The sequence below is a fragment of the Toxoplasma gondii genome, chromosome IV (assembly GCF_000006565.2).
Source record: "Toxoplasma gondii ME49 chromosome IV, whole genome shotgun sequence".
NCBI lineage: Eukaryota > Apicomplexa > Conoidasida > Eucoccidiorida > Sarcocystidae > Toxoplasma > Toxoplasma gondii.
Window position 1 is genome coordinate 2,120,940 of NC_031471.1, and position 13,970 is coordinate 2,134,909.

At 58.4% G+C, this 13,970-nt stretch overlaps 1 protein-coding gene across 1 annotated transcript in view; it reads left to right on the plus strand.

The window, feature by feature from the left end:
- Window positions 1-565: 565 nt before the first annotated feature.
- TGME49_210700 (hypothetical protein) overlaps window positions 566-13,970 on the plus strand; it is a gene marked incomplete at its 5' end in the record, with an annotated part of 33,002 nt that continues 19,597 nt past the window's right edge. The window contains 6 exons of the mRNA XM_018779513.1: window positions 566-3,758; window positions 4,237-4,835; window positions 5,334-7,274; window positions 8,223-9,334; window positions 10,215-13,231; window positions 13,846-13,940. Of these exons, the coding sequence (XP_018637954.1) occupies window positions 566-3,758; window positions 4,237-4,835; window positions 5,334-7,274; window positions 8,223-9,334; window positions 10,215-13,231; window positions 13,846-13,940 (9,957 nt within the window). The remainder of the gene's footprint in view (window positions 3,759-4,236; window positions 4,836-5,333; window positions 7,275-8,222; window positions 9,335-10,214; window positions 13,232-13,845; window positions 13,941-13,970) is intronic.

The window sequence follows — 13,970 nt, forward strand, 5'->3', positions numbered from 1 at the left end:
GTGAGGAGCCGGATGTCCTCGGCGCATGCAGTGCCAGTCAGAAGCCAGCTGAGGCAGCCGCCCTGCTGCACATTTCACTGAGGGACTCGTGTAGTCCTGCGGCCCTTCACGGTTCTCGTCTTCCACCCAAGTTTCTCGGAGGGATTACAGTTCTCACCCTCCTGAATTCGTTAAAGGAGATCTGGGGAAGCCACGACTACCTTCCCTGCGTCCGCAATCGTGCATGCAGATCGCTTCAAGTTTCTCCACCGAAAACCCCCAAGTGCGCCTCCTCGCTTTGCACTCTGGTGGTGTTTGTGTCTGCGTTTCTGACCGACTTCTCAGAAGCCTGTTCACCTGAAAGAAGCATGCGTAGGTTCGCTGTTTTTTGTGTCACGTTGTAAGAGGCGTCCTTCAAGGAACGGTGTGCGTCAACCGCGGAGTGTCTCCACACCCCGCGGCGCTTTATTGCCAGCACTATCGAACTTGGACCTGGTAGAGACCGTGGACATCTATAAACCTGCAGTTTAACTCGTCCCTGAATGCTTCGGGGAGACGTCCATGGCCGCAGGGTTTCACACAAACCATGGAGGAGAGCGAGGCTCTTTTACAGGGCTCTCGCGAAGCCGAGGCGGAGTCGTCTCCACAGCTGCTGGATGATCGCGGAGAAAGGCGCAGTCAGTCTGTAGCGGAGGAGCTGTCGGCTTCCGCTCCAGGGCTTCTCGATGCTTCCTCGTACTCTGGGTCTGTCCAGGCTTCGTCCCCGCACCCATCTCTCTCCAGTGACGAACCCTACGGCAACGCATGCAGTGTGGCCGTCCCCACATCTCCTTTGCCCGCATCAGCTGACTCAGCCCCCTCGGAAACTGAGGGAAAAGAAGCAGAGCCGCCGAATGTGTCTCTGCCTGCCTCGGGACGGTCTCCTCTTTATGAAGCTGCAGACACCGACGTTCTTCTGGGGTGCAAGAACGGCCTCAGCAGGTCTCCCCGCAACGCTGCTCGAGATGCCTCCTCTCCCGTCACTTCCGTCCACTTCGGCGTGGATCCTGCCTCCTCTGTCGGTGTCTCATCTCCTGCTGCTGTTGCCGTCACTCAGGACTCTCCGAGTCTGCCCTCCCCTCCCTTGGAAACCTCTTCCCCTTTGTTGTCTTCGTCGCCGACTTTGTCGTCTCCTGAAACCCACAAGTCGCCCTCAGTTGTCTTCTCCGCCGATTCCCAGCTGTCTCTCTCTCCCGTCCCCCCCTCCTTCTCTTCGCCTCTGTCTCCTCCTCGTTCTCCTCCTCTGTCTCCTCCTCGTTCTCCTCCTCTGTCTCCTTCTCGTTTTTCGGCGCCTGAGTCTTCTCAACGTTCTGCTTCGCCTCCCGGCGTGAGCTCGTCGCTTCTCTTGGCCGTTCTGCGTCCTCTGCTGCTTCGGCTCCTTCCGGCTTCGCTGCAGGGGGTGGCTGCGGATGCGGTGTTGCTTCACCTCTCGCGAAAGCAGCTTCAGTTGTACGATGTGACGCTGCAGCCTCAGCTTCTGGATGCCTTCCACATGCCCTTCTACCTCCTCTACGGCTACATCGGCTCGGTCCGCGTCTATGTGCCTGCACACGACGGGGCCGGGTCGTCAGCGGAAAGTCACTCAGCGGCACCTGCCTCTTCTGCGGCAGAGGGAGAAAGCCGTGGTTTGTCAACTCCGGAGCGGCCGTCTGAAGACGGCGGCGCGGGGACGAAGCAACTCGAGGAAGAGTCCGCAGGCGTTTCCGCTTCGGGCGGTGGGGTGTCTCCCTCGCCTTCCACTTCTACGGCAGCCGCGCTTCAGAAACAGCCCACGGGGCGCAGCACGCAGACACCTGGGGCGCATGCAGTCACCTCGGAGGAGAGAGGGAAAGGAGCTGAAGGCGCGTCGGCCTCCGCTTCACTCGTCGTGGAGGTTTCGAAATTGATTCTCGTATTTGCGCCCAAACCTGTGGAGGAGTGCAGCGAGGCGGAGTTCGTGGCGAGGCTTCAGCAGCGTCGTCGGCGTCTTCTCGACGCCGCAGACCTGCAGATCATGGAAGAGGATGTGCGGCTGCAACAAGGAAAGGAGACCCAGGAAGTGGACTCGAAGACTCCTGCCTCAGGCGGACTCACACGCCCCTTCTTTGCAGCTGCCGCTCTCCTTTCAAGATGGGTGAATCGCCTTCTGCAGGACCTCCTCATCGATGTCCAAGATGTGCACATTCGTCTCGAAGCTGTCTCCGTCCTCCCCCGCTCAGCTGCCGAGCACCTGTTCAACCCTGTGCGACCTCCTCTTCCGCTCGACCGTGTGCGCTCTCCCGCCCACCACAGAAACCTTAGAGACCTTGGCTCTCGCAACCTGTCGCGCTACGTGCATTCAGGCGACCAGCTGCAGACACAGGACTCTCTGCAGGCACAAGACGCTCTGCATCCGCCTCGGCATCGGGGAGCAGGGCGGGAGCGGCATGCAAGGCCCTTCAGAGGTGGCGGCGACGCCCAAGACGGGAAGACGACGCAGGCGGAATCGCAGAGATTGGAGAGCAGGGCGCGAGGTCGAAGCAGTGAAGGAGAGCTGCCAAAGACGCAGCGCTGTTCGACGGCCGCGCACCTGACGCGCGTTCTGCCCTTCGCTGTAGGCGTGACGCTCCGGCGTTTGCAGATTCGACAGGTAGGCGCCCATGTCTTTGCTGCGGCCGAGAAGGCCGATGCTGCGGGCGCTGCAAGTTTCTGGGAAGAGCAGGGCCAAGCGGGAGGTGGAGAAGCTGCAAGGGGAGAAGCCGCGCGAGAGCAGACGTCGAGTGAACTGGAGCCTCGAGAGGGAGAGTGGGAAGGAACGAACAGTGGAGGACAGAGCAACAGGGTCCGCTCCCGAAGAGACGGAGACTCTTCGGCACAGGACAAGGGAGAAGAAAGCGATGCGTCTCTGAATTCGGACGCCTTCCGATTCAGAGTCTTCGATGTGGAAGCTCTCGCAGTGTACACGCACTCCGAGACGCTCTTTCTTTCCCCGACAACGCGGACCAACAAAGAACTGCACGCGATGCTAGTCCAACGCATGCAGACGCACTTGTCTGTCGCGTCCAGCGGAGGAGGCCCTTCTGGGCGGCTGGAAGTGGGTGCGGCACGGACTGCCTCGTCTGCAGCGAACTCTGGGGACGGTTTCTTGGCGCCTTCTTCGTCTCAAGGTCTCCCCAAAACTGTTCTCCCGAACGCACTGGATCCGGCCTCGCATCCGGGTACGCCTGGGTTAGAATCGGGGCGCGATGTGAGGTCTGAAGGTTCCCAGAAGGAACAGAAGCGTGTCACGAACGTGCATGCGGCGACAGCGCTTTTAGAGCCGCTGCTTGGGTACTTGTTGGAGCCCGTCAGTGCCAGACTCTTTCTCCGCCAGGTGAATGGAGGAGAGAACGCGGCAAGGACCGGTGGAGGACGGCAACTCGGGGAGAAGGGAGGCGCTGTACGCGCGGAGAGTGAGAAAGGCTGCGACAAAGCTCTCGAGGAAAGAGGCGAGATTCACAGCAAAGATGAGGAGGCCGCGGGAGAAAAGGAAAACGTCGGGCGAGAAGAAGGCAAGGAGACGACCGAAGAGCGGCTAGCTTTGTGCGGAAACGGGGAGATGGACAGTGAAGCAGTTGCCTACGCCGCCTTGCTGCACTTGGACTCCGTCCAGATCGCCGTGCCTGTTCAGTACATGTACCAAGTCGTGTGGCTGTGGAGACTACTGGAAAAACACAAAGAAAAGGTTCTTCTCCTTGAGCGACGCATCGAACTTTTTTACCCCTACCGTCCCCAGTGTCAAGGTGAGTCGGCAACCGGGCATCTATTCGCTGTCTCTTTATTACACGTTTCTTCCCCTAGCTCGAGATGGCGTTGACGGACCATCTGAAAGGATTATCTTTTATCGGGGACGGAACAGATGGATGATCCATGGATGGGTGGCTGAGGCGCGAATAGCCGACCTCGTTTTTTGCATGCCCAGAAGCTTCGAAGAGCTCTTCCTTCACATGGAGCGCAGGTGTGGCTGTCTGTACTGAGCTGTGAGTTTCCCCCACTGCCAGATGTTCTCCGTCTGCGTGAAGGTGTGGACTTGAAAGACCTTTCTTCTGTAGAAGCGTTTCACGGTCCCTTAGCTGGATAGGATTCGTGGAACCAGTGCAGAGTAATCTGGCAAATGCAAGTCGCCACACGATATACACGGAAGGATCTGCGTCTCCCCGTGGCGCTTCCCTGTTTTCAAGTTTTTTCGTCTCTCCCCACCTCCGCTGTCCATCTCTTCAGTTCGCGGGAGTGCGCGTCTTTGGTGGAGCTACGCAATTGGCTGCGTGCTTCGCGAGCGCCGGTGTGCATGCGCGGGCATCGATCCGGCAGAGCTGTCCGCGGCCTCACATTCGCCAGGCCTGTCGCCCAGCAGCCGAGGCCCCCCTTTCCCCGCTGACTTCCCCGCAGGCGTGCTCGCTTTCGGGGAGACGATAAAACAGGCTCGTCTCCACCAGAAAGGCCGCGAGTACCAAAACCACCTTCTCGCTGTTCTCCGGAACAGGGCGAGTGCGGAGGACCTGCGCTGTGTCGAATCGCTGCAGCGAGAGCTCCCCATGCAGATTCTCCTAAGCAGTCACATTCAGGCCCGACGCGCCTTCCTTGCAGAGCGCAAGCAGCAGCCGCGGGGCTTTGGGGCTACGCTGTGGGGCGCCATCTGGGGCCGCAGCAACAATGGCGAGGCTCCTGAGGGACAGGAAGCGGCTTCGGAGACTAGCGGTCCTCCACGGGTCTCGCTGACCCAGCGGGACCGGCTGCTCGGGAGCCGAAACGCGATCAAGAACACCCAAGACGACCATGAACAGCTCAGCGATGAGGAATTCCTCGACGCGTGGTCAGAGGTACGCTTCTTTTGTTTCACAAATGAACAGCTTGCGCACACCGGGTGGGGGGGGGGGGGTTCTCTGGGCGTCGCGGACTGATTCGCGAGGGAGATCGATCGATTCTAGGCATCTACACGAAGGCAAATCGACGGGTGCACCGCTTTTCGTGAGCAGCATGGAAAGTGCTTCGTACGCAGTGGTAGCCAGAGCATGTCTGGAAAACCGACATTTGGAGAGAAGCGCTAGGCAGGCTTGTTGAAAAGGTGGTTGTTCTCTTCTTGCTGCCGGTTGCGTCGTGTGAGGCTTGCCTGGTCTCTTGGGTGAGGCGCATCGGAGGCTTGATTGGCCTCTCAGCGTTTACATGCTGTTTTCCGCTACGGCGAAGCAGAGAGCGTTCCTTCGCAAATATTCATGAAGTGTCGGTATGGACTTTGGTTTGAAGCCTCTGTGGGCATCTGTATGGCGAGCGTTCGCCACATATCATCGCCTGTTAACCCCATGTTGTCTGTTCCCCAGCCACTTTCGTCTTTCGACGCCGAGCAACGCATGCATGATCACAGCCTCTGCATCGACGGTCCTGGTGACCCAGCGAGGAAGGGAAGAACAGAATGCCAGTCTTCGTCGGTTTCCCTTCAAGAGCCTGCGTCTCGTGAACTCGATTTCGAGCGACGAGCCGCTGTCGAGGGTTCGTCAAATGTCCTAAAGATAGAATCGTCTACAGACCTGCACGTGGAGCAGATAGACCGTGAAGCTCTTGACCGATCTGCACTGCCACAGGCCGCAGATGAGAGGGGCGGACATCAAGATGGCGGCCATCGACGTGACGTCAGAGAGACGCTGGAGGGGCCTGAGTTTCTTCGTCGATCGTCGTCTTCTCACTTGGCGGATTTCTTCGATTGCCAAGAGGAACTCGATGAAAAGCAGAGACACGAGCAAGAGTTGCAGTTGGCTGCGAGGGCTGCGGCAGACGCTGCGAAGGCGGCAGACGAAGAGGCGCAGATTCTTTGGACTCAGAAGAACCAGCAGTTAGACCGGCCTTTCCTCGCGCTTTCTGTTCTGCTGAGAGCAGCAGGTGTGGAACTAGTAGGCGCGAGAACCGAGCGATGCCGCGGCCGCAAAGGTGTCTCTCCTGTGGCTCTTTCGGAAGATTGTTCCCGCGGCGAGACGGCGAGTTTCTCCAAGTGCAGCGAAGACAGGAAAGAGACCCCCGGGAGCCCGACGGAGGCCGAGACGAAGCAGGGAGAGGCCGAAACGTTTGGCGACGGTCGTGGCGGCGACAGATGCTTTCAGGCAACCCAGGAGCGGAAGCTGGGAGAGCGGTCCGTCCGGAGACACGAGAATCAAGAGTGGGACGAAAAGGTGCACTTCCGCATGGGTGGCACGCTGCGGGAGATGCGGATTCATCTGGTGTACGGCGACCTTCAAACCCGCGTCAGAGTTGGCCTGCGGGATATAGCCGTCGTGCATCAGCGGGGATGTGTCAAACAACGCCTGGTGTACAGACAGCTCACGTTGGAGCGGCCACTCCTTCTGGTCTCTCTGTCACGCATCTTGGTTCCAGGGGTTGCTGGTGAGGCGTCTGTTGAGTCGCCGAGCGCCGCGCTGAGAAGCGGTGGGACTCCAACAGCTTTCTCCGACAGTGTACGAAGGTCGCAGTTCCACACCGCTGCTCTGGCGAGCTTCCTGTGTCGAGATGCGGCTTCATCGCCTCTGTCCCCCCACACACAGGGAGTGCCGACACCTGCCGAAAACGATCCAGGAGCTCTGCGCCCTGTCGCCTGTCCAGTCTCCCCCACTGTGCCGGGGGGTGGAGCGCACAGTCCATTGGCGCGGACATTAGTGAACGAGACAGGGGAAGGAGCGGGAAGTTCAGAGGTTCGTTTAGTTCTCCGTCACTTCGTCTGTGTGTATGCGCAAGAAGCCGCCCAAGACGTCGCTGTCCTCGCAAGCGAGGTCCAGAACAGCCTTCGGTGGCAGGTCCCGTCCTACAACAGTCCTCGGACAGGCGACTCTTTTCCTGGCCTTGGTCACAGACAGCGCGGCGCGATTGTAGAGGAGGGTGGGAAAGAAGTGAGTGTGGAGATGCAGAGCATGCCCGACAGAGAAGACAAGACACTGGCAGACGCCAAGAGTACGGAAGGGTGTGCGGAACCTCCGGGGAGTCCAGACGCAACGCGGGAGAAGGCGATGGCGCCCGGGGGGTTCCACCCTTCGGCTCTGGCTTCAGGCGCCAACGCTTCACTTTGCGACCTCTCTCGAGCAGAGGCCTCTCATAGGCCGGCGATGAACAGGATGACGCCGCGTCATCTCTTGCTTCGCAGCCGCGAACGCCTGAAGGCGCTAAGTCTCTCCACCAAGTACTTCATCCAGCTCTGTGCCCCCACAGTTGTTCTCCCAACGAGGACGGAGCGATTCGGAGAGGCACCTGTCGTCGCGCTGCATCTTGGAGAAATCCACGTAAGTGCGAGACGGCCGCGAAGCGACCTATGAAAGGCCAGATAACATGGAATGCAAAGCGTCGTTCCAATGTTCAGATACACAGTAACCTCCTGTAGCCAAGGCAGTACATAGGAGATTGGGGAACTGAGGATTCGAAGGGCTGTACCACCTCTGGAACTCACTGTCCCCATGGCCGGACACATTGTCCGACGGCATTTCTATGAGGCAGATGCTCACCGCCACGGAAGCAGTGATCACTACCAGTGCACCAGATGCACCCGAAGTGTATCTGAACGGTGGAGCGACACCTTAGACCATTTGGAGCACACCAGTCATTTTGAGTCTTTTAGACACAGGCGTCTCTCTTCGGGAAACAACCGCATTCTCCTGGTGTCTGTAGCTTGGCCGAGATGAGTCGGGCGCGGCTGCGGTTTGCAGCCAAAAAAATGACGCATTGACAAACGAGGAAGCAAAGCATGTCAGAGTGGCGAAGGGACGCCGCCAGAAAACTGTGGCAACGGAACGAGGAAACTCGTGTAAGACTTCTCGGTGCCTCTGTTCTAACATTTCACACCGGTCGTCGTTTGTTCGTTTCTCTTGTGTTTTTATCGAAACGCGTACGAGCGTCGAACACGTTGCGAAAGGCGCTGGGATGCCGTACAGAATCGTAACTTACTGTAGTGACGTTCTGCCGTCCCCGGCTTGCTGCCGGAGCGGAGGTGAACCACCACACGAAGCTGTGTGAGGATATTCGCAATGAATAATAATAAATATTTTTTCATCTGGGACTGCAAAAAAGCTACCTGGTTTAACAGTTCTTCCGTCTGATGTCACGCGTTCTGTCGCAGACGCTCCACCTTTTCAGAGACCTGTATGCCGCTGTAGGTCTCTTTCGGTCTCATCCTCTCGCCTCTCCCTGTCACTCTTTGTTACCTCGCTTTTTCTCTGTTTCTTCTTCGGCTGCAGGTGTACAGTGTCGATTCCCCGGACGGCCCCCAGAAAGGCGCGTTGTGTCAACCTTCGTCTCTGGCAGAGCCGTTTTTCGTGAGTCCCGCCGGCGCAGTTTGCTCCCCAGCGGCCAAGGCGTTCCTCCGCTCACCTGCGACGGGTGCAACTGCCTTTCATCTCGTCGACTTGCCAGGCGCATGCGGGGCAGCCTCGATGGCGGAGCAGGCTGTTTGGCCTCCTTTCTCGTCTTCGGGTGTGCCCCGTTTCCAGACTGGATCCGGAGAGGCGATTCATCGCCCGTCTTCAGAAAATGTGAGGAAGGCGAACGCGGTGGACACGCGGCGAGATGAGGCAGCGCAGGGGCTTCGCATGCTGGTGGGGTCGAGAGTGAGACACTTTGTCGTCCTTGATGAGTTCCAGGTCCACCGGTACTCCTCGTTAGTTGCCTTCACGGCCTCCCTCGATGCCCTCAAAACAAAGGTCGCCGCAGGAAGAGAACACCGCGACGGCGGTGATACTCTGAGCGGAGACGAGGAGGAAAAACGAGGAACGACCGGGGCAGCAGACGAGAAGGGAGACGAGAAGCCGGTTGTCGATGGTGGGAGCGCAGGCGAAGAGAGAACTCGGGATGAAAAGCGGTTGGAGACGCAGGATGCAAGTTCCGTGAGGAGACGTCTGAGTGCATGTGACTCTCTGCTCCGCAGAAGAACCGAGGGCTTGTGTCTTCTCGATCGCGTTGGAATGTGCTTTGCGGTAGATATCACATCTTACCAAGTCGTGGATCTGCGCGCGCTCATTCTGCCCGCGGCTCTCCTTCCCTCGCCTAAAGCAGCGAACCCGGTAGCAGCCGCCTCGAGTCCTGACACCTCTGCTGTCGCAGCCGTCTCTGGCGACGCTGGCGACAAAGTGTCTCCTGACTCAGGGCCTGGCGGAACCGCCGCAGTCTCGCCGGTTGAACGAAGACCGGAGTCAGGCGACATTAGGCAACACTGGCGATCTGCGTCCTCTCCTCTGGAAAGCGACGCAGAGCCAGAAGAAACGTCCGGGCACCAGTCGATCATGCTGGTCAAGGGCGTGCTTCCCACTGTGTCACTGCACCTCAGTAGTGTGGCACTCGATAGTGTCTTCAGGTACGTACACGCCATGCAGAAAGCAGGGAGGAGAACAAGACAGAGAACGAGAGACAGAGGACATGGGAGAAGTGAAGAGGGAGAACACAGGGGGATCTGTTGCGCGGCGACCTAGCACGTCGTATGCAGAAGTCGATCTGCGGGGCGGTGGTCCTGTGCAGCCCAGTGAGGTGGTGGTGTACAGCACTCACAAAGAACTTGGTTGGATGTTTCTCACAACTGGAGAGAGGATAGACCTTGTAGCGTTTATTTTGTTGGCACTATTGAGGTCGAACCAACACTGTCAATGCTAACGCGTTCGCGAGGGTACTAAGCGGGTGTATTCAGTATTCCCAGTACCGACTATCCAGTGTTTTCAGTTGTTCTCCATCAACGCCTAGCTTGTTGGCTCTAAATCCTTCACCTGTTTAGAATACAGGTATCGATGCATGCGAAACAACCCGAGAACACGAATAGGGGGGCGGTGAATTCTAGCGAAGCATCCGGGTTTGGCTGCGAGTTCTGCAGTTCCTGGAAAAGCTCCGCATGTGTTTAAGCGAACGACCACACAAGGTAGTTCGTGAGACTTGTGCCCCTTAGTCGATAGAGTGACCCTTGGGAAAGAAAGTGTCCCCCCAAAAGTGAATCGCACTGCGGGTGTGTGAACGACGCGCGCTTCGTTAAAATGAACTCAGTAATGATTTCTTTACTAGATCTGTCGCAGAATGAATTCCTCGGGTTCTTGGCGTTTGCTAGTTCGAGACATCCACTTTGAAGTGGCATTTTTTATTTTTCCCTATGTCCATCCACGTCTCTCCCCTCTCTTGTGTTTCTCCTCTGTCCGTGTCTCTTTTCCTCATCGTCGTGACCTGTGTTTTTTCTCTTCCTTTCCTCTGCGCAGAGCGGTCGCGATTCTGCAGACACCGGTGCTGCCAGCGCGGGCCGAGGAGGCGGCTGACGCTCCCACGGCAGTTCCTGATTCTCCACCGAGTCCTCCCAGCCGCCTCTCTTCTGCTTCTTCCGTTTCAAAGCCTCAAGCCGCTGGACTTCGTCAGAGGTCACTAGAAACGCTTTCTGCGGTCTCTTCCCTACAGCCCGCCTCCGCGGCATCATGTGTCCACCCGGAGAGGTCGCGGGAAAGGCGAGAAGACAGAGACGGCAAAAAGGGGAAGGGGGAGTCGAGCTCTCCCTCACGATCGCCGGGAGGTGTCTCCAGTAGTCTGTTCATTCGAACTACATCTCTCTTTCCCTCATTGATGGCGACGCTGACTCTCCAGCGCATGTCTATCCGGTTCCACTGTATCGACAAACCGTCGCGGGGGTCTTCAGGTCTGTCCGTGTGCAGGCCGAGGCGAAGGGCCTCCGGTGTCTCTTCTGGTGCATCTTGCGACGAACAAGAAGCCTTGCGGGACTTCGAACGCAAGGGCGTTGTCGAGTTGCGGACAGCCGACGTGTCAGTGTACGTCGAACGCGGGGATCTGGGACAAAACGTCGTGCTTCAGATGGTTTCCCTGGACCTCATCGAGCCCCAGCTTCCGGAGGGCCACCCAGATCGGGAGATCCTGCAGACGGTGAAGAAGAAGGGCGCAGCCGAGTGGGCAACGAATGGAAGAACTTCGGCGCCTTGTTTGGGAACCGGACGCCTCACACCCGGCAGAGAAGCACGAGGAGACACTGATGAGGTGCTGGCGCCGAGGACGAAGGACAATGAGACAGACTCTGCATGTGTGTCGATCTTGTTTTCCTCGCGGGCGCCCTCACCGGTGTCTCATGCGCCAGCCTGTGTCCAGAGGGACACGGCGCTCGAGTCTGGCTGCGATCGCCTTCGCCCCTCCAGCGACGAGAACGTGGAAGGGGGGCCAAAGAGAAACCAAGAAGGCGGCGTTCAGAAAATTGCCGAGACACCACGGACGCGTTTGCAGGTCTCTATCCGGTCGTATGTATGTGTGACGTTCCGTCCTGATGTGCTCTCCAGCTTGGTTTTGTTTCTCAAGCAGCCCGCTCCTCCCGCGCATCGGAATCTTCAGACTGGGGGAGCTGAGAGATCTGCATCTCCCGCTCGTGTCCAGGAGGCACCGTCTCGGAGTTCGCCTGGGACATCAGCTGTTCGGAGTGAACAAGTGGGAGGTGTCCCAGAACCAGGCGACACTTGCGACGCCGACGGCGTTCGGGGTTCAGAGCCTGAGCGAGCAGGAGCCTCACGGTTAGGTGACACGACTGGCGAGGAGACCGGAGCTGTCCCGCCTTCTTCCTGGAGAACGACCGTGTCTCTGACAGCCCCGGAAGCTGCAGCCATCGAGCGAGAGCTGAATCCCCTCGACACAGAGATTGGACTTAGTCTCGAGGGCGTCCAGCTGATCTGGGTGGACCAGGTGTCCCAGCGGCACTTTGCCGTTTCCAGCTTTGATGGAGCTGAAATTGGTTTGTCTCTCCGACCCTTCTCGACCGACTGTCACGTCACCCTGCAGAACTTCACGCTGTCCTTCCTGTCCCCAGCCGATGCAAGAAAGAGACGCAGTCAAGCGGCAAGACGTCGAACCCGCGCAAAGACAGACCGCTCTCCGGGTCCCCTGGAGCCTAGGGAGTCTCCGAGTCTGTCCACCGCGCGTCCTGACAAATACGACGGAGAACGAACCGAGGCGAGACATGGACAAGAAGACGCGGGAGCGGGAGACGCCGGCGGCTGCCGAGCCGGAACGACAAGGCACCGAATGCCCAAGGCAACTCAACAGTTCGCGCCGCAACTTGCCACGAAGATTGTCGGCCTTCTCCCAGGACAGCCGTATGTTCTTCGAGTCAACATGCGAAGCGTCCATCCGTCGCTTCCGTCTTTCTCCGGGCACTCTCTGCTCCTCAAAGTCGACATGGGGTCCATCGAGCTAGTCTACCTCCACAAGAAGTTCTGGAAGGTCTTCGACTGGATTCTTGACCCCTTCATCAGCATTCTCACTGCCAGTCCCTCGGACTCGGCCCCTGTGCCCCCCCCGCCGACCACTGTCTCTTCCCGTCGACCCGCTTCACCGCGCTCCCCTGTCTCCCATGCATGCGCGCCTTCTCTCACGTGTGTCGATCGCCACAACGGCGTCCTCGAATTCCCCAATCGAGGCCTCGCGCGTCTCCGTACTCTCCTGGACTTCCTCTCTCAGCATTCTCGGGCTCCCCCACCTCCGCCTCGGCCTCACCCGCCTGCGCCCTTCCACACAGAAGTCTCTACGGGATTCCGCGAGTCGGGATCTGGAAACGCCTTCGCGTGCTGCTGCAGCTGCGGCACACCCTTCCACTCGCCGCGAGCAGCCGCGTATCTCAGGCAGCTTCGACTTCTCGGACCCCTCACCACTCCTCCGCTGCATCTCCTTAGCTACGATGTCACCATTCGCTCTCCTGTAGTGTTTGTCCCCGGGGCTGTAGTCTCAGGCATGTCTCCTGACGGCTCTGGCGAGGTTCCGCCCGGCTCGCGGAGAGCGTCGGCGCCGGCAGAAAATGCCTGTGGAGAGGAGGGCCGAAGGGAGGCCGGCGCTCCTGCCATGGCAAGCTCGGAGCTGCCAGACGACCGGGGGGCCAGAACAGCGTCTAGCGAGTTCTTTTGGAGGTCTCAGGGTTTCTGCGACGAGTTGTGTCCTGGAGTCGAGCTGCGAGTTGGCGAATTCTCTGTGCGGAACCGCGTTGCATGCGCAGGCGAGCGAGCGGGGCTCCTCGACGAGATTCGCGTCCAACTTACCAAGATGACGGGACGAGTGGCGTGGAGGCAGCTCCGGAGCACATGGCCCGAGCAAGAAACGGCGAGTAGGAAGAGCACAGAGACCGGGGAGGAGAGAGCAGAGGACAGTCCTCCTGAACAAGAGAAAAACGAAGTCGTCCTACAGGAGATGAATGTCCTCGTCACGTGCTTCAGAGGACTGAACCAAGCTGCACGGAAAGGTGAGCTCATGCAGGCGTCTTTCTGCAGTCTGTTTGCTGTGTACCTCCTCGACGAAGTCGACAAAACTGTGTCTTTATTGTGACAGACATGGGATGATGTGCAAGTGGCCACGGTTACTTGCTGGGGTTGCGATTCTCAGGAACTCGACGTCGGTATTTGGCCTCGTATCCGACATCCGTGTGTGTACCCCCGGTATGGGGCGGGTGTCAGACTCTAAATGGCGAGTGGGATGCTAGAAACTTCGGTTGTCTCCGGCTGACGAGGAACGCGGCCTGGAGGCGTCAAAAGCCAGCCTCTGCTTCTTTCGTCGAGACTCTCCACTATGCGACATCTCTTATCTAAATCGCTGGGTTGAACGATCTCTGCTGTTCACCTCAAATTGAATAGACAGAGATCTCGCAGGACTTAGGATACCGAGTATGACTTCAGTTCGCACACACAGACAACCAAGTTCTCTCGTAGTGGGAGTGATCACCTCTCAGCCAGGAGTCTTTTTCAGCTCTTCACCGATCCTTAGACGCAGTCGCGGCGGGATGTGACAGGTCTGTGAGCTTCCTCACCGCTGTCTCTGGAGAGCTCAAGACATTCTTTTCTGGTTCGGATGTTTCTGCAGTACCCCACCCAACGTGGCTTCGAGTGGAGATTGACGACGTCCCTCTCGTTTTATCGCCGTTTCGACTCCAACTTCTTTTCGCCCTCCTCAACTCCGTAGGTGAAGACAGTGAACCGGCACGTTGT